Source organism: Miniopterus schreibersii (genome assembly GCF_964146895.1).
Source record: "Miniopterus schreibersii genome assembly, chromosome: 6".
In the NCBI taxonomy this organism is placed as follows: Eukaryota; Metazoa; Chordata; class Mammalia; order Chiroptera; family Miniopteridae; genus Miniopterus; species Miniopterus schreibersii.
The window spans coordinates 14,722,189-14,742,005 of NC_138107.1; the positions used below are offsets into that span (position 1 = coordinate 14,722,189).

The 19,817-nt window shown below is 36.9% G+C and overlaps 1 protein-coding gene across 1 annotated transcript in view; it reads left to right on the forward strand.

The window, feature by feature from the left end:
- Nucleotides 1-19,817, forward strand: part of CDC5L (cell division cycle 5 like) — a 43,043-nt gene that overhangs the window by 9,634 nt on the left and 13,592 nt on the right. The window contains exons 6-14 of the mRNA XM_081141569.1: nt 2,589-2,807; nt 4,261-4,405; nt 6,048-6,236; nt 9,210-9,358; nt 11,177-11,339; nt 13,128-13,292; nt 14,564-14,644; nt 14,927-15,169; nt 17,950-18,147. Of these exons, the coding sequence (XP_080997695.1) occupies nt 2,589-2,807; nt 4,261-4,405; nt 6,048-6,236; nt 9,210-9,358; nt 11,177-11,339; nt 13,128-13,292; nt 14,564-14,644; nt 14,927-15,169; nt 17,950-18,147 (1,552 nt within the window). The remainder of the gene's footprint in view (nt 1-2,588; nt 2,808-4,260; nt 4,406-6,047; nt 6,237-9,209; nt 9,359-11,176; nt 11,340-13,127; nt 13,293-14,563; nt 14,645-14,926; nt 15,170-17,949; nt 18,148-19,817) is intronic.

The following is a 19,817-nucleotide window of genomic DNA, read 5'->3' on the forward strand; positions in this document are numbered from 1 at the left end:
GATATATTAGTAATTCTGGGTACTGGTGTTCCCCCACACCTCCTTGTTATTGTTATTTGCTTGCTTGCTTGTTTAGTAACTGACAGGATTATTTAGTGAAGTCTGTTCTCCCCTTCCCTCATCTCAGAAATGTAAAGCCTCTGATCTTACTTCTCTTGGGGGTGCAGTGTTGGGTATACCCACAGTCACCCTGGGATAACCTGGTTTTGACAGGAGTTTATTTGACTTTTTTTCCCCTGGCTACACCCAACTCTACTAATTGCTAGCTGATGGCTTTATTGTTTTCAACAACATTTTGGGGCATAAATTACTCCATAAACTGATCAGTCAAATTTGGGTTCCTTTGAAGGGATAGTTTCTGAGGTCTGGGTTTGATTTGTTCTGATCCCAGGGGAGTTTCTGCCACCTGTCTCTTCCTGTGTTCCTCTCTGGGAAACTAGTGGGCCTACTGCTTATCCTATATCGCCAGTGAAAGGTTCTTCCCAATTGCTTCACCACAACTTCCACTGTTTTTGAGAGTACCCTTAGGATTCACTTCTCCATGCTCTGTTGCAAATGAAGTTAGTTTCTTTGGGAAGTGATTTGGAGTTCCTGTTTCACTAGTGCACTCTGATGTGCTTGTCTCTGAATGACACACTTACTTTTAGGAGCTGAGTGCTTGGTGAGGGAGTGTGACACTCCAGCTTTCCTTGGCCTGCCTCATCCCACAATCTGGGGCAAAGGCTGTTGGGGCTGTATTATTCTTAGCAGCAGTATGCTCAGGATAGAGCTTTTGTCTGGGCAGAAGAAGGAAGCCAGTACTTCCTGGCCACTGTGGATGGAACTAGCCTCGGCAGTGGATATCTGGAGGCAGGGTGAGAAACGCTCCTGGAATAAAAGCCCTCTTACTGGAAGCTGGAGGAGAGACCTAAGAAGCCTGTGTTCTTGGCTGCACCAGTGTGGAGTGGAGTTTCCATCTCCCTGAGCTGGGAGGGAGGAAGAGAGGGGAAGGAATGGGTCTAGATTCAAGTATCACAGACTCACTTTTCTTACCAAGTTTTAGGAGATTTTCTCGAATAAATGTTTCTTCATTTGCTGTATCCCCTTAGGATCCTTTTCAGAGACTTAAAATTATTTAAAAGAAAAAATTTTAAACTAATTTTTGTTAGTTCTGCTAGAAAGTGGTTCTACAGAGTCCCTCAAGCTGGAAGTTGCTCCTATAATAGATTTTTGTGGATTGATATTCCCCCTTTAGTATTGTGAATAACTTCCTCATCATTAAATCATTAAAACTATGGCATCATGGGAAAGTACAATTAAAAAGTAAAAATTAAACAAAACTCCAACTTCCAGTGATTATCACTGTTAATATTTTGGTGGACATCCTTCATATTTCCCCATGCATTTATTCATTAATAGATATACATATAATTTTTACATGTTGCTCTGTAACATGTAGACTTTGAAACAGTTTTTACATAGCAGTGTGTCTTGGGCATCTTTCCATGTCAGAGTAGATTTATGGGCTTTTTAAAGGTTATATGGATGGCTGTATAATGTTCTTTCTTATAGCTATGTATAAATTCATTTAACTAATTTCTTATTGTTGGATATTTAGATTATGTCTGGTTATCCACTATTACAAACAGTGCTTGAAGGACAGCTTTACAGCTAAGTGCTGTTCCTGTTCTTTATTTCCTTAGGCTAAGGCTGGGTTAAAAAATGTGAAAAGTTTTAGTGTTTTAATGTATTTTTCCAAGTTCTCTGTGGGGAAAGCTACACCAGTTTACTTTCTTAACTGCCACTGTGGGAGAGTGTCCACTGTTTAGCACCGTTGCCATTAAAACAAGACAAAAAGCTAAATATTAATAATTAGATATGCAGAAATGGTACTTGTTGATTTAATTTGTGATTTTAGTTAAGTAAACCTTTTGTCATTTCAGCAATTTGTATTTTTTTCCTTAGTGAACTGTTTATTTTCTTTTGTTTTTTCCCTTGGGTTGCATTAAAAAAATTGCGTCAATTCTTTTTTTTTTTTATAACTTTATTGATTTCAGAGAGAGGAAGGGAGAGGGAGAGAGGGATAGAAACATCAATGATAAGAGAGTCCTCATTGATTCGCTGCCTCCTTCATGTCCCCGACTGGGGATCGAGCCCACAACCCAGGCATGTGCCCTGACCAGGAATCGAATCGCGATCTCCTGGATCCTAGGTAGATGCTCAACCACAGAGCCATGCCTGGCCGGGCTGCATAGATTCTTGATAACTAACCATTCATAATATTAATTGCAGATATCTTTTCTATTTGCCTTTTAATTTTGCTTTATTTTTTTAAAAATAGTGCTACAGAGATATAAAATTTAAATTTCAAATTGTGGATGTGACTACATTCCCATCCAGAGATAAGATACATATTACAGTTTCTTCTGTTTTTCTTGTTACGTGCGCTTGCCTTTAAATTGAAACTGAACTTTATTTTGGTGAATTGTATGAGGTGAGGATTTCTTTCTTTCTCAAATAACCAAAGAGTTTTCCCAACTTTATTGGATAATCTGTCCCTTCCTGGTGGCATATGATTTTCAAGGTGTTCTTGTGTTCTTTTTCTTCAGGCGTCTTGCTGCCCTCCAGAAGAGAAGAGAACTTCGAGCAGCTGGCATAGAAATTCAGAAGAAGAGAAAAAAGAAAAGAGGAGTTGATTATAATGCTGAAATCCCATTTGAAAAAAAGCCTGCTCTTGGTTTCTATGATACTTCTGAGGAAAACTACCAGGCTCTTGATGCAGATTTCAGGAAGTTAAGACAACAAGATCTTGATGGCGAGCTAAGATCGTAAGTGCCTTTCTGATTTTGAAAATGGAAAGGTACAGCAGGAATTTTATGGAAGGCCATGTAGTATCCTTGTCAGAGCCAGATTTTTATTATTTAGCACATTGTAGTCTATGTATACTTTTATTATTTAATGGGGTCACCTTTCTGAGGAAATCAGTGACCTTAGCTGTCCTGTTTTTAGCATGGAATGCTGTTTATATCTCTTGAAATGTCAGCACTGTTCTTAGTGAACTGTCTACTCACTGAGTCATAATTTAAGATTTATGTACATTTGTAAACAGGTTAGTTGTTTTAGTAATAGCCTAAAGGAATCTATCAAAATCCGGTCTGGTTCTTTTTGTCTTGCATTGTAAAAATTTTCACTTAATGGGGATAAATAGGTATACTTATAAAATGTTTGTCTTAGGGTACAGAAGATTTTGCGTGTTTTAAGGGATTTTAAGAGTTTCTTTAATTCTTATATCTGAAAATTGTGGGGAGAACCACTTACGATTGTCAAAGATTTTTAGTTTTTTACTTCGTGAATGACATTTTATTTCTGTTGCATGAATTGTTACTAAACAACAGATATTAGGCACTGTAAAACAGGATGTACTCCATGGTATTTATTTCTTAAATTAGGACCTTCTTTAGGTAACTTCTACAAATAAAGAGGTTAAAGATGAAAACGAATCATTTGGAAGTTGACTAGATAGGGGGAGAGGATGGCAGGCAGAAAGGGAGGTGGTATTTCTGGAGCTTTTTTTTGTTTGTTTTTTGTTTTTTGTTAATCGCCAGAGAGAGTGGAAGAGGTGTGGGGGGAGAGACAGACACATCAATTGGTTGCCTCCTGAAGGCCAGTGCTCCAACCACTGAGCCATTGCAGCCAGGGCATTCCTAGAGCTTTAAAAGTTAGCCTTGGGTTTGTTTTTTTACTTCCTAACAACTCTTTGGTGTAATATGTCAGGACTTAAATGTCCTTTTTAAAAATTTTGTGAATTTAAAAAGTTAGACAATTGAATCAGTTTTAAAGGGGAAAATTTTAAATTTACAATGTTTTAATTTTGTTCCCTTTATATAATTGTTTTCTTTTTACATCATTTTCCTATGTGTACACACATATTTTTATGTGAATATAATATGAAATAGGAATAGTTTTAGGTTTTTATTTTGATGTTATATGTAACATTTAGCTTATAGTTTTTAAAAGTATATCGTTTTTAATATTTAATACTTAAATCACGTAGTGTATCCTATTTTCTTAATTCTGTTTTTATTCTAAGTCCGCGTCTTCTTGAATATAGTAGGTAGTTAATGGCGTAGGAACCAACTTAATGTATATAGTTTTTATCTGTTAATTAGTAATTTTCTTAGAAATGGGATTATTTTGTTCAAAATGTAGGGGTATTTATATGGCTTTTAATGTTATTGCCTATATGTAACTTTTAAAAATCTCTACCTTGATCAATGGCAGTGAAAAAGAAGGAAGAGACAGAAAAAAAGATAAGCAGCATTTGAAAAGGAAAAAAGAATCTGATTTACCATCAGCTATTCTTCAAACAAGTGGAGTTTCTGAATTTACTAAAAAGAGAAGCAAACTAGTACTTCCTGCCCCTCAGGTAATATAAAAGCATTATTTTCATGTGTGAACTCATATACTTATCATTTATTCATCAAATATTTGAGGGCTTATGTGCCAAGGTTTTGCGTGGTGTTCAGTGCCCTTAAGAAATTCACGGTGTAGCCCTGGCCAGGTGGCTTGGTTGGTTGGAACGTTGTCCCGTACACCAAAAGGTTGTGGGTTCAATCCCTGCTCTGGGCAACAGGTTGATGTTTCTCTCATGAATGTTTCTCTCACTCTCGCTTCCTCTCCAAAAAAAAAAATCAATAAGATAAAATAACTCATGGTGTAATATGTGAGTCACATAAAAATAAGTGATTGTGATATAGCATAATAAATAAGCAACAACTTCTCTGTATAATCATGTTAGGTCTGAAACTGCTCATATGACGGTTTAGCAAGTAGTGTCAGCTGTTAGCAATTTGTCATCAGGTTAGGGCTCTAGGCCTTTTTTTGTGGCAGACCAGAATAAAGGTATTGTGTGACTTTTTGGACTTTAGGCTGCTTACTTTTAGTGAATGTTTTGTCATGTCATACTTAACTTTTTGAGGCAACAGCAATGAAAAATCAATGGGGGAGTTGTGGAGAAGACAGAAACATTTCTTCATTCAGCTCATCACAGGCTGTATTCCTTTGACTTAATTATAGTTGGTTAGAAACACGGGAATTGTGAATAAGTTCTTGTTTTTGTTTGGTTTGAAAGAGTCTGCAGATGGAAAAGGGATGTATTTTTTTTGCCATAGGAGAGGAACTGCCTAAACTCTTGTTCTGTTTTGAGTGATGTAGCTCTGCAAAATTAGTTTAGTGAGCAGAGGGATGGACTTAGGAGGCAAGAGGAGCTTCTCTCCCCAAATGAGTGCACCGGCGGCATCAACACAAGATTCTTTGGCACAAACAAAATAATTTGTCAGATGCTGCCATTCCTAATAGTGATATTTCTTTTTTTTTTTTTTTTAAATATATCTTTATTGATTTCAGAGAGAGGAAAGGAGAGGGAGAGAGAGAGACAGAAACATCAATGATGAGAGAGTCATTGACCCAGCCCACAACCCGGGCATGTGCCCTGACCGGGAATTGAACCCTGATCGCCTGGATCCTAGGTCGACACTCAACTGCTGAGCCACGCCTGGCCGGGCTAGTGATATTTCTAAAACTGAGATTTTTGCCTGTTATTTTTTTCCTTAGTACTCCTTAGGATATTTATTTTGGTAAAATTACTAAGATAACACATTTAAGTTTTCTTAAGGATCTTGTGGATTAGTGGGCTCTCCCGTGTGATGTTTTAATTGGTTTTCAGTCATTTCCCCATATGATAGTTTTGTACAAACACTAATATTTTATATGATTGGTATATTAATATGTTGCTTGGTTTAAAAGGATTTCAGTGTGGAAATACATACAAGGCTTTGCAGCTTGATACCATGGAACATCCCCCCCCCCACACACACATTTATATAGGAAAGACTTTAAAAAACTGTATTGTGGAAATTTTCAAACCCACAAAAAGTAAAGACAGTGGTACAGTGAACTGTGTATTCATCACACAGCTTCAGCAATTTATCTTTCTGGAATATGGAATTTTTAAGTTGTGGTGTCCTCTGGTTAAAATATTGCTTACTGTGATAACTTTGTCTTTTTAGATTTCAGATGCAGAACTCCAGGAAGTTGTGAAAGTAGGCCAAGCAAGTGAAATTGCACGTCAAACAGCTGAGGAATCTGGCATTACAAACTCTGCTTCCAGTACCCTTTTGTCTGAGTACAATGTCACCAACAACAGCATTGCCCTTAGAACACCACGAACGCCAGCTTCACAGGACAGAATTCTGCAGGTAAGCTGCCATATAGTAGAGTGAGCATTTCACTTTTTGTTCTTGAAAGTATGAAGCAGAACATTGAGTGGTTTGGTTTTGTTTCTTTTAGAGTAAACAGGTTGAATCTTGAATGCATGGATCCTAGAGATTTCTGTAGTAGGGAAGCTAAGTCAGCAGATTCAGTAATTAAGTGGTTTTCTTTCTACATTTATGAATTCATAGTGGTTTTTTTTGAAGCCAGCCCTTCTACCTTCATTAGTATTTAGTACCTGTCAGTAAAAAGCACTGCATTTAAAATTGAAATCCTTGAAAGAAGTCAGATGTGTGTAGTCAGTAATTTTTAAAACTACCCTGCATTTCTGTACTTTGCTTGGCATAGGCTGCCGTCAGTACTACCTCCTTCCCTCTCCTTAACACCTGAGGTATACAGCTCTTTGTGTTCTTGGGGTGTCTGCATGCCAGAGAATAGCCAAACTTGACAAAACACTGTTGAGTCTTACTAGCCTTCCATCTCAATTTCCTTTTCTCTAGTAGTCAGAAACACTGTTGTAAGGTCTTGATTCAGGAATTAAGTATCCTGTATGGCTTAGTAAGAAAAAAGTTGTGTCCCTTGTCACTTGCTCTCTAGAGGCACCAATTACAACTCTCTGTCTTTACCACCTTATTGCTAAGACACTTGTTACATGTTGATTTTTGTTTGGTTTTAGGCATAGTTTTCCACCCAGAATTTGAACATTTGTCTCCCTTACATCCTCTGCCTCTGCCATGCATACACACTCTTTCCAGTCCCTCATCTTCCATTATAGTTGTATCATAATTTTGGTTAGCTCCACAGTCGTGGTTTATCTTATGGCTATGTAGACCATAGTCCGTGCTGAGCCACAAAGTGCCTTATAATTACTGCACAGTATTTTGATTTTCTTTGAGTTAATACTTGTTTTATTCTGTTGTTAAATTTTCTGATTACTTAGCACTAATTCAACTTAAGACTCTACATTAACTGTAAATCTCCTGTGATCTGGGTAAATTTTAGGTATTTTTATCTTTTTGAAGAAGACTTTCCCAGAAATTCTGAATGTTCTGGTCTGGACTGATTATTCTTTAGATCTTGTTTTTAGCTCCTTCTCTTGATTTCCTTTCACTGTCACCCTAGAAATGCCCTTGGATGTCCTCTTTCCTGGCTCCCCTGCCTTTGGCTCTCTTGGCTTACTCCCTTGTTAGTGAAGCATACCTTTCATTAGCTTTTTCAGGATGCATTCATGGAAGATGGAATTTTTAAGACCTTGCGGATCTCTGAATTACTATTCTACCTTCTTATTTGATTGGTAGTATAACTGTTTAGAATTCCAAATTGAAATGATTTTTGTTCAGTTTTGAAGGCAGCACTCCAGTGTCTTCTAGCTTCCATTGTTACTGTTGAGACCTCTGGTGCCTGTTCTTTTTCTGGAAGTTTATGTGAGCTTCTCTTTTTCACAAGCATGCTTCTTGGTGTGGGACTGTTTTTAACCATGGTGCGTGCTAGGTACTCTGGATCTTTTCATTCTAGAAAGACTCATGGCCTTCAATTCTGGGAAGTTACTGTATTTTGAAATTTAATAATTTTCTCCCTTTCATTGATCTGGCCTCTTTATCAACCTTACATTTTCTTATTTAAGTAGCTTCCATTCTCCTGCCTGGAAGGCATCAAGCTGGCCAGCCTTTTGGGAACCTAGATGGGGAAAAATGCTTTGTATTTGGAATAGCAAAAAGAACTCACACAGTTGATAATGTGAAATGTAAGGTTCTTTTCATGAATGGTGCATAATGGAATAAGCCTTGTTCCAGTTATCTTCATTTTGCCCTAGAACTTAGTCGTTTAAAACATTGTGTTATACTCATGCTTTCTATGGGTTAGGAATTCAGACAGGGCATAGAAAGAATGGTTTGTGCATAGGGCCTCAGCTAGGATGAATCAACATTTGAGGGTGACTACTTGATAGAAAGGCCTGGAATCATCTTCTTTCCTTGTTGGGTGTTTGATGCTGGCTGTGGGTTGGGTCTTCACCTGGGAATGTGGAGTAAGTATATGCGGCCTCTCCCTGTGGCTTGGGATTTCTCACAGTACGGTGGCATCAAAAGTTGAACTTCTGTGGCCTCTCAGAGCTCCAATGTGAGTGTTGTAGTGAGTGTGGTGGGAAGCCGCATTTTTTTTCACCCTTGCGTTGGCAGTCAGGCAGTGTCATTTAGTGCTGCTTTCTGCTAGTTATAAGTGAATCCACCTAGATTCGAGAGGAGGGGACGTAGACTCCACCTCATAATGGAAGGAGTGTCAAGGTTGGATTATAACAAGAGCGTGTGAGATGAGAGATAATGGTTATAACTATCTTTAAAAATTATCCTTTACAGACCCTAAATTGGGTATTAAGAGATGTGTAGGTACAGTGATAGTAATGAGTACAGGGTTACAGTGGAGGGACTGAGGTCAAGCAAGACTTCAGAAAGGAGCCTGAAAGAAACATGAGTTTTCTTATGAAGTGATAGGCCAGTTGGTAGTGTCTTAACTTCCCAGTAGGAGAATCTGGGATTCAGAGAGGCTAATGAAGACTAGATATACAATTAATGGTAAAGCTAGATTAAAGTTTAGTTGTTCTGACATTTAGCCTAAGCTCACATTGGGAAATTTGAATTCTTAGTTCTTTATGATTATAGAGAGGTTTGGTGCAGGTAGTTGGAGAGGCTTTTGGGTAAATGGTAATGTCACATGCGAGGCCACAAAAGCATTTCTTGACATATAAAACTTTGCCCTTAAGCTTTTGAGGTGCTATGTTAGGTTGACAGAAGGAATGGAAGTATTGAATCTGCCATGGTCCAGTAGTCATTTCTCTTTTGGTTTTCACTGAGAAAATGTATAAGAATTTTGCCTGTTTTAAGATTTGTATAGTAGAACCAGAAGAGAGGATTGTTCTGTCTTCTGTCTAAACTTTTAAAATACTTTATTTTCTCATTAATCAGGAAGCCCAGAACCTCATGGCCCTGACCAATGTGGATACCCCATTAAAAGGTGGACTTAACACACCTTTGCACGAGAGTGATTTCTCAGGTGTGACTCCACAGCGACAGGTTGTACAGACTCCAAACACAGTTCTTTCTACCCCATTCAGGTATTGTAAATAAGCACATGTTTTCTGTTTTAGATAAACTTGAATTTGAGGACTTGGACAACATGTTTGCTTTAGTAATGTTAACAGAGAATGGAAATAAATGATCAACTTGCCTTTTTGATTTTTCCTCACATTAGTAAATAACATAATAGTATCCAGGAAATGGTTAAATACTATATGGAGCTTACCTCTTTTTGTAGAGTTTCTGATGCTAACACCTTGTTTCTGAATACTTTTTATCTGATTTAAAAGAGCAGATCAATCTGTTATTAATCATCATTTGGTGAATTTGATAAAAATCATAATCCTTTTTATGTATGTATACTATTGCTTTCCCCCCAACATTTTATTATGAAAATTTTTGACATTCAGAGAGGTTGAAAGAATGGTAAAGCAAACTTCCCCATACCTACCACCTAGATTCTAACTAGTTGTTAACATTTTACTGTGTTTGTTTTATCACATATCCATCCATCATCTGTCAATCCACTTTATTGTAATACATTTCAGAGTAATTTGCAGATATCAGTTTATTTCACACTTCCTTGTTTATATCATTAACTATAATTCAGAGTTCAGTATTTGTTTGCAGTTCTTTTATTTTAAAGAATTTTTAAGATACAAACATTATAGAAGCAAGTTGTATTAAATGGAATTTAAGCTTTTAAAGGTTGGAAATACTTGGGGTTTACTTTTTTTTTTTTTTAATCTTCACCTGAGGATATTTTTTCTATAGCTTTTCAGAGAGAGTAGAAGGGAGAGAGAGAAACATTGATTGGCTGCCTCCCACTCTTGCCCCAACTGGGGTTGGAGCCTGCAACCGAGGTATGCACCTTTGGCTGAAGTCGAATCCAGGACCCCTCTTTCTGAGGGCTGATGCTCTAACTACTGAGCAAAACCAGCTAGAGCTTTACTTTTAATTTTAAACATTAGGATATGTTCCCCCACTGGTTGTTTAGATGGGAAGCATATGGCTATTAGAGCCATACATGACAGCAGGATCAAGAAACATTGGCAGCCAAATCCTTATATAGTAACACTTCTTGCAAGGCTTGTAAGAGAGCCTAATCCCTCTTTTCCTGTGTATGTCTTGTCTTTCAACTAGATTGTAAGCTCCTTGGGGGCAGGGACCATGTCTTGTATGATAACACCTCACTTCACCTCTGGGGAGCAGCTGTCTGGCAGCATCACCTGTCTGGAACACACCCAAGATACAGGAAGTAAGCAACCAAAATAAAAAAAGGCTTTGGACAATTAAAATTTAAGTTGCAAAGGCTATGGACTTTATTCCTAAGAGATTCTCTTAGTTCTCACTCACAACTATTCATATTTAGATATGATTCCAAAGAAAATATGAGGAGAGGAACTACTTACAGTATGCACACTGATGGTAATGATGTGATAGCCAGTAGAGGCAGGGAGCATAGAAATGACCAGATGAAGACCCTCAACTCAAACTGAGAGCCTGGGGTCTTTGACTGTGATGGCTCTCCTCTCTGGCCACTGTGTGTTCTTAGCCGCCCTACTGCATCAAGAAAAAGTTGAGATGTTTGATGGATCTAGTTTAGGAAAGCAAGAAATGTCACATGTAATGCCTTTATTTGAAGTCATTAAAATAAAAATACTCTGTGTAAATAATAAGCTAGCTGAGCCAAACCTTTATTTTAACCTAGAGATCTAATCCTAAAACCAGGTAGGGAGACAGAATTTCTGGAGTCTTTATTGCGTTCCTTGTAAAATAACTTAAGTGAAAAACAATTGAAAGCACAATACAAATAAAAGTGGCACTTTTATTAATTAGAATTTTTGTCTTTCTAGGACTCCCTCTCATGGATCTGAAGGGCTGACTCCCCGGAGTGGAACAACTCCCAAACCAGTTGTTAACTCCACCCCGGGTAGAACTCCTCTTCGAGACAAGTTAAACATTAATCCTGAGGATGGAATGGCAGATTACAGTGATCCCTCTTATGTGAAGCAGATGGTACATGTCAATTCCTTTTTAATACTCTTAATTTTTTTTATACCTTAGGAGTGCCAAATTAAAATTTCCTCCCTCCCCAGTCAATGCATATTACATATATCTTAAGAATCTATACACCTATGGATATCAGAAAAGAAAAATAATTTGCAGTACTTAAGAAGGGAAACTTAATCTCATATGCCTTTTTTTTCTTAATATGTCTGTGAGTATTGATTATGTTTATAGTAATACTCCTTGTACCTTTTATGATTTTAATTTTTATCATTTACTAATCAATACTTTCTTGAATGACACATTTATTTAAAATTTTTTTATTTCTGTAAAATAAATCTTTAGTTTCGAATGCCTCAAATCAAATTTAGACCCTTGATTCTTGTTAGCTCTGTACTTCTGCAAGGACACATCTATATCTCAAAGCCAAGTTAATTTGATGTTCATTGTTGATCTTAGTGAAGATTTTTTTCATATGTTTTGCATGGTGATGTAGAAAGGTAATTATAAAAGTTGCAGTTTCGCTCTGCCCATGTTACTGCTTTTATTACATCACTATTTTGCCTTATTATGTGATGCCACAGAAAATCATTGTGAGGTATTTATTTTTATAATAAGTTCCAATGATGTTGGCCCATTTTCAGTTTACAAATTCTAACTTTATTATATAGATTTGGTTAGAGTTTTTTGTTGTTTTAATATGTTTTTATTGATTTCAGAGAGAGAGAAAGGGAGATAGAAACATCAGTGGTGAGAGAGAGTCATCGATTGGCTGCCTCCTGCACACCCTCTGCTGGGGATTGAGCCTGAAACCCAGGCATGTGCCCTGAATGGGAATTGAACTTTGATCTCCTGGATCATAGGTTGATGCTCAACTGCTGAGCCATGTTGGCTGGGCTAGATTTTTTTTAATGCCAAAATTGATACTAACTAATGCTAACTCTGAATTGCTACATAAGAATTAAATGAAGAATGTAATGTGTGCAAAGCACAGATCTGGACACTTCAGGGGATCTAAAGTTGAGTAAAGATGTTCTTTGTCTTAAAGAAGTTTATACTCTGGAGAGATTGGCAGTACTAAACCAAGTTAAAAATAATTGCAATATAAGAACAAAGTAAGCACCAGTATGCTTATATAGGGTGGCCAAAGAAAGAAATAATATTTGTTGGGTGGGTATTAGGAAAACCTTCGTTGACGAGGTATGCTCAGAAGGAAGGTGGTGGCTGTCCCAGATGGAGGCCACAGCATGAGTATGTGTGGAGCATGTTTTTAGCAACTCATCTGGTTTTTACACCTGACAGGTATAATGAAGCAGTGGGGAGTGAACTGGAAAGGTGAGCCAAGGATATACTGAGGAAAACTGAGCACATTGGACTGTTTTTTAGCCTGGCATATGATACAGTCTTTCTATTAAACACAAACACACACCCAAATTCAGGCATATTTTTCAGATTAGATTTTATTCGTCCAAAGACAAAGTAACTTTTGAACTTGTTCTTTTATTTGCTGTTAAGTTTGTGTCAGAAATGTTTTTCTTAAATAGAAATAGGACATTTTTTGCCCCTGCAGAAGTACTCCCAAGTCTTCTATTAGAATATCCCAGAGTAACTTCACTGATTTCAAATTGATTTGTCTTAATGTAAGGAAGAAACAGAAATTTAAAAACTTTTCTCAGCTCTGAAGTTAGGGATCATTTTCTAGAATTAAAATTAGGCTGATTATTTTTTAGAAACTCATAAAGTATTGGTTGAATACTTAATGTTTGTGAATTGAGAAGGACTAATTTTTTTCTACAGGAAAGAGAGTCTCGTGAACACCTCCGTTTAGGGTTGATGGGTCTTCCTGCCCCTAAGAATGACTTTGAAATTGTTCTACCAGAAAATGCTGAGAAGGAGTTGGAAGACCGTGAAATAGATGATACATACATTGAAGATGCTGCTGATGTGGATGCACGAAAGCAGGTGGGTCATCGTGCTGGAAAGGAAGGAAGTGTGAGTTTGCTGAATGTGTCACTGGGCTGAAAGAATGAAGAATGGCCATTAAATGTCTCAAGATCTCTACTAAAAGTTTTTTTCAGTATTTAAAAGAATTACCGTAAATTACTTATATTGTTAATAGTATATAATCACAAAATTAATGATATACTCAGAATATCTTGGTAGGCATTCTTAACATGTATATATATATGTCAGTTTAAATACCCTTTGTACAATTCATTATGCTTTCTTAAAATACACAGTAGTCTTTTAGACATTGCTTTTTACTCTAGTCAAGAAAAAGTGTTACTGATCAGTCTTAAAAACAAGTACATTTGGATTGGTTGAGTAAATGGTTTTAGGTCAGTGTAAACTAATAAAAAAATGTGGATTTGGAAATTTAGAGAAAGTGTGCCAGAATAATAATAGTAACGCTTTGTACTAATATGTCTTGTAGTTAATTACTTTCTCATTCTCACATGTGATGTAAATAGGATAAGTACCTGTATTAGCTTCATTTTAGAAATGAGGAAACAGGCTCAGGTGAATTAAGTTAACTTTCCCAGGTCTCATGGCTGGAAAGTGGTGAGTCTTGAACTAAAACTGAGATCGAGTGAATTCCCTTTCAGGAATTCCTCCTCAGTATAGTTCAGGATGGTTTTAGAAGTTGAATAATTTCATGGGATTGCAGTGAGAATGATATCACTGGAAATCATATTTTAGAGGAAACAACATGAATGTGCTTTTAGATGGGAATACAGAATAGTACTTTTTGTATTTAGTTCTCTTAGTTACTTTGAGATACATTTAGTCAGAAATAGTGTGAAATTCTAATGTGTTATTCCATATTGTTCATAATTTGAGGATCAGGAAACTACACTCATTGGCTGGATTTTTAAATTAAAATAATGGTAGCTTTGGGGTGGACAAAAAGGGTTGTGTTGCAGGAGGAATAATCCACTCGAAGTTTAGGATTCTGATTTATACAAGAAAAGGATAATTATCCGATGGATACAGGCATATAAATTTGGAGAGTACTCTAGTAGATGTTGGAAGTTCTTAGTTTCTGTTTTACTGAGTGAATGAATAGATGAATTAATCTCTGTTGCCTTGTATGGCCTTTCTACAAACTTACAGATGTCTGTAGCTTTAGCTCTTGAACATATATGTTCTTATAGATTAAAGTGTTTTCAACTTTATTGAAATGTGTTGAGTACTGTATAACTGCAGTAATGGATATCAACATAATTTTTTAGGCCATACGAGATGCAGAGCGTGTAAAGGAAATGAAGAGAATGCACAAAGCTGTCCAAAAAGATCTTCCAAGACCATCAGAAGTAAGTGCAGAATTTTTGGCTGAGAAAGTTTTAAGTTTCTTTTCATGTGATTGATGCTTTTTTAAATATCATTCATAAAGTCCATAAAACAAAATTTTATCTACTCTGGAATATTGTGAAGCAGTTCCCAGATCTAGTCACTGGTAAATAAGAATTTAAAAAGGAAAAAAAAGGATTTCTTTTGAAAATGTATAACTGCTATTTAATTCATGCTAGAACAAGTAATAATGTTAATCTGTTGCAGTGATATGTTTGGTAATTTTACTTATTTTACAATTTTAGGTTAATGAAACTATTCTAAGACCCTTAAATGTAGAACCACCGTTAACAGATTTACAGAAAAGTGAAGAACTAATAAAAAAAGAAATGATCACAATGCTTCATTATGACCTTCTACATCACCCTTATGAACCATCTGGAAATAAAAAAGGAAAAACTGTAGGATTTGCTACCAATAATTCAGAGCACATTGCCTATCTGGAACATAACCCTTATGAAAAGTTCGCTAAAGAAGAGCTGAAGAAGGTATGATTGAGCAGGAATATTTCTGTCTTGAGATTTAAGTAGTTGGTTGATACTGTGTATCACAGACAAATATTAACTTCTTTTCCCATATTGATATTCATAAACAGCTGACATGGTTAGGAGATAAATGTTCCTATTAAGTGTTATGTTCAGTGATAGACCTTTATTAAACACTGGCTCTGGTGGCAGGGTGTTTTTGTTTAATGGGTTTGTGCCTGATTGACAGTTGCTACAGTTGCTGTTTTCTCACTTTAACTCTGCTCTCTGAATAGAATCGAATGCCTTTAATACTTATACCGCACTTATTTAGACTAATATAAAAAAAAATACTATATTTAAATGTTTACAGATTAAACTTTTTACCTATTCAAAGAAAGGAAATATTTTTTACTGAATTTATTTCCCTCACATGATTTTCCCCTGTCCTTTTGGATGAGGAAAGAAATATTTTTTGCATAAAGTCTGTCCTGCCTCTTCCTCTGTATGTATTCTTTCTCCTCTGACAGAGCAAACAGTTGTGATTGTGAACAGAAATCTGTACAATGGTGTAAGAAAGTACAATTGGTTTCATGGTTGGAAGCAGAGTGGTCAGTAGCTTAAAAGTCTTTTTTCTTTAGTGTTTATCCCTGAGGGGCATTGATTGGAATGTGCAAATGTATAATTGGGAGAAAACAAATACGATTCTTTTTTCTGTTTTCTCTCCTGCACCTTTTCTCTCCCTTTTTCTTTTTCTTTCTTTGTCTTTTTCTTATTGATACATGTTTATTCTTGATACATGTTTGTAAGTGATACATGTTTATTATAGGAATTTTAGAAAATAGAGAAAGGGAGGAGGGTTTAGATTTATATTTCAAAATTTGCCCCTAATTTATGAGGAACTTTGAGTTACTTCTTTAAAATAAGTGCAGTGGGAAACTGACATCTGTTGAGTGCCTGTGCTGTGGTAGGCACATTTGATCATTGAACTGGGGTTGAGAATTAGACTATGAACTTGATACCTGAACAGTTTTCTCTTTTTAGAGTAAAAACATGAGGGAAGATAGCATTTAGGAAATAAGGTTTTCTAAATTAATTGTATGTATGGACACCTGAAATGAGGATCACATTTGCCCTGGCCAGTGTGGCTCAGTTGGCTGGAGCATCATTCTGTACACCCAAAAGTTGTGGGTTCCATTCCTGGTCAGGGCACGCACCTAGGTTGCAGGTTTTTTCCCTGGTCAGGTACATACAGGCGGCCAACTGATTGATGTTTCTCACATCATCCAACCTCCCTCCCTCCCTCCCTCCCTCCCTCCCTCCCTCCCTCCCTCCCTCCCTCCCTCCCTCCCTTCCTCCCTCCTTCTCTCTCAGAGATTCTGTAGGGGATACATTCTAATAAAATTTTTGAAAGTAGTAATTGTAAATAGTGCTTTGTAATTATTTAAAACCGTTAAATTAGTTTAAATATTTTCCCACATTTTATTTATTTATCATCCTGTTTGTTCCAAAAAGAACTTGAAGCAGCTGTTTACTTAGCAGATCCTTTATGGGCAGTTTAAAGATAACTTAGCTCTACTTTCTTGTAATAACTATAAGAGCTGAACTTGTAAACTTTTATTATGTACAGTTGCAGAGTAGAATACCATTTCTCTTACAGTAAAGTGTCAAATTTTCATTATGTTAAAATTGGTTTCTGTTATTTCGTCTAAGAGGTATTATTTAAAAGTATCAATTTTTTATCTTCTTTAGACATTTTTTATGTTTTTTGTTTAAATTTTTTGTATGCTGATCATTTCTCTTTAATTTTATGTATTTTGATCTCTGTTTATTTTCTGATAGTAAGAATGATTTCTAGTTAGAATGATTGAGAGCTTTCTATAAAGCACAAAAAGTGGTTGTCAGTTTTTCACGAGCCATGAAGCAGAGGGCTGGAAGAAGTCCATGTGGTATGCTCACAGAGTCGGTACCCAGTCTAGTGTTGGGCTAGGCGCTCTGTGTATTATCCCCATTTTAGAGATGAGAAATGAGTTCAGAGATGTTAAGCATGTCCAGACAACTACTTAAAATGGTAAAGCTGTGGTTTGAACCCAGGCTTGTCCAACTCCCCCTCATTCTGTCATTTTAAACTGTTTCTTTAGTAGTGAACTAAAGCTGGTTTGTGATCCATCATTATTTGATTTCTTACCCCAATCTCATTCTCTAGCAGTGTCAGGGAAATTCTCTCAAATGAGAGAAAAGGCCTGGGTTAAAAAACTGCCTAATTCCCTTTCATGATCCTGTGAGGTCCTAAGTGTAGATAGGGATGGTAGAATGGAAGTTCACTCAAGTGATGTTTGGCTTGGTCATGATCCTGCCTTGCTTGCTAACTAATGATATGTTCTTGAATAGCCTTTTAATCTTTCTGAGCCTTAGTTTCATCAACTTTAAAATGAGATTAATATTGGCTGCTTTCTAAGATGATTGTATTATTTGGAGGTAATATAGGTAAAACCATTAAATCCAGTTCCTGGCACACAGTAGACATCTGAGAAATGGTAGCTGTTACTATAATGAGTGAAGGCAAAGGATGTTTATATTATTGGGGCTATATGGGTGCTTGACTTTTCAGACCAGTCTGCATTGGCTTACAGGCTTCATTATTCATTTTGCTTAGGTGTTGTTTCTCCCTTCCAAGAAGCAACCAGTCAACTAGAACTCCTTGCCTTCGTCCAAAGAAGGAGGAAAGACTAGTCTTTTAAAGCTCTCCGTTGATGGCAGGTTTTTCTAGTACTCAGACTTACTGAAATTATTATCTTGAACAGGCCCAAGATGTTCTGGCACAGGAGATGGAAGTGGTAAAACAAGGTATGAGCCATGGAGAACTCTCAAGTGAAGCTTATAACCAGGTGTGGGAGGAATGCTACAGTCAAGTTTTGTATCTCCCTGGGCAGAGCCGCTATACACGGGCCAACCTAGCAAGCAAAAAGGACAGAATTGAGTCACTTGAGAAGAGGCTTGAGGTTGGTATCCTTTTAACATTCTAATTTAAATGTACTTTGATTAAAATAATGAACCGCCTGGCCGGTGTGGCTCAGGGGATGAACATCGACCTCTGTGATCCAGGAGATCGAGGTTCGATTCCTGGTCAGGACACATGCCTGTGTTGCAGGCTCGATCCTCAGTGGGAGGCGTGCAGGAGGCAGCCAATCAATGACTCTCTCCCTCTCCCCCCTCTCTGAAATCAGTAAAGATATATTACAAAAATAAAATAAAATAATGAACCAAGTAATACCACTGGAAACTTCAGAAAAATAGACTTGAGGTGATTTGCCTTTGCAGTTCTTGAGGGAAAACTATACCGAAGTGTTTGATCCTCTTTGGCTTTCTTTCTTTGTTGGATTTTCAGAGTTGCTGGCCTTCATGATGAAGAGTGTCCTCCACGTTGGCCACAGGTCAACAGAATCTTTTAGATGGAGCAAGGAGCCAAGAAGTTAACACTAGTCACTCAGAACAGTGTAGATCAGTGCTAGAGTAGCTTGTTTTCTCTAAGAAGGAAACTCAGTGGTACCAAGGAGCCTTTTTTCTAGAGCCAAAAGAGCACATTTATAAAACTTGAGTACCTTTTGTTCATTCTCTGATTCCTGTGAGTTTGGTATAGAGCGCTGAGTTGGATTACCTAGACAATGGCTTCCATGATTTTTCATATCTCTGAAAATGTTGAAATGTACCAGATGGTAGTTTCATGACATGTGGTTTCTTAATATTGTCTGCATTTTTTGAATTTCAGAATCCGTGTAGGCATTTTGCCAGTGGCATGCAAATTGTGGTTCATGGACCACTAGGCTGCCTTGTGGATTCTTAATGGTGGTCTTTGGGGATGTTTCTGAGGCCAAGTTGGAGTGGGAAGGAGGAAGGGGTGCTTCATGCAATCACATGCAGAAAATAGCCTCAATTTTCTCTTATGTGATTGCCAGTTTCTCTTTACAGAAAGCATATTTGAAACAATTTTTATTTAGGGTTAAAATAAAAAATGGTAAAATTTACTGGGGTGTTTGGGACTGTGTGGGGTTAGGAACATGAACAGGAAAAAGCAGTATCTTTTTTTTTCTTTAATTCTTTAATTCCTACCCAGAATGGGGATTGAACCTGCAACCTTTTGGTGTGTGGGACGATGCTCCAACCAGCTGAGCCACCCAGCTGAGCCACCCGGCTGGGATGTAAAGGTCTTTTTAATTATAGTTGACATACAATATTATATTAGTTTCAGGTATACAGTGTAGTGATTTGACGTTTATTTATGTATCTTACGAAGTGATCACTATGAGAAGTCTGGTAACCATCTATCACTGTACAAGTTATTGTGATATTTACTGTATTCCCTAGGCTCTGTTACATCCTGTGACTTATTTATAACTATAAGTTTGTACCTCTCAATCCCCTTCACCTTTTTACGCATCCTCCCATCACTAAACCCTCTGGCATCTATCAGTCTGTATGAGTCTGCTTTGTTTTGGTCAGTTGCTTAGTTTTTTAGAGCCCGCATATAAGTGAAACAGTGTCTTTCTCTGACTTATTTTACTTGGCATATACCCTCTAGGTTCATCCATGCCCCAGATGGCAAGATTCCATTCTTTTCTATGGCTGAGTAATATTATGTTGTATATATATGTAAATCTCACATTGTCTTTAT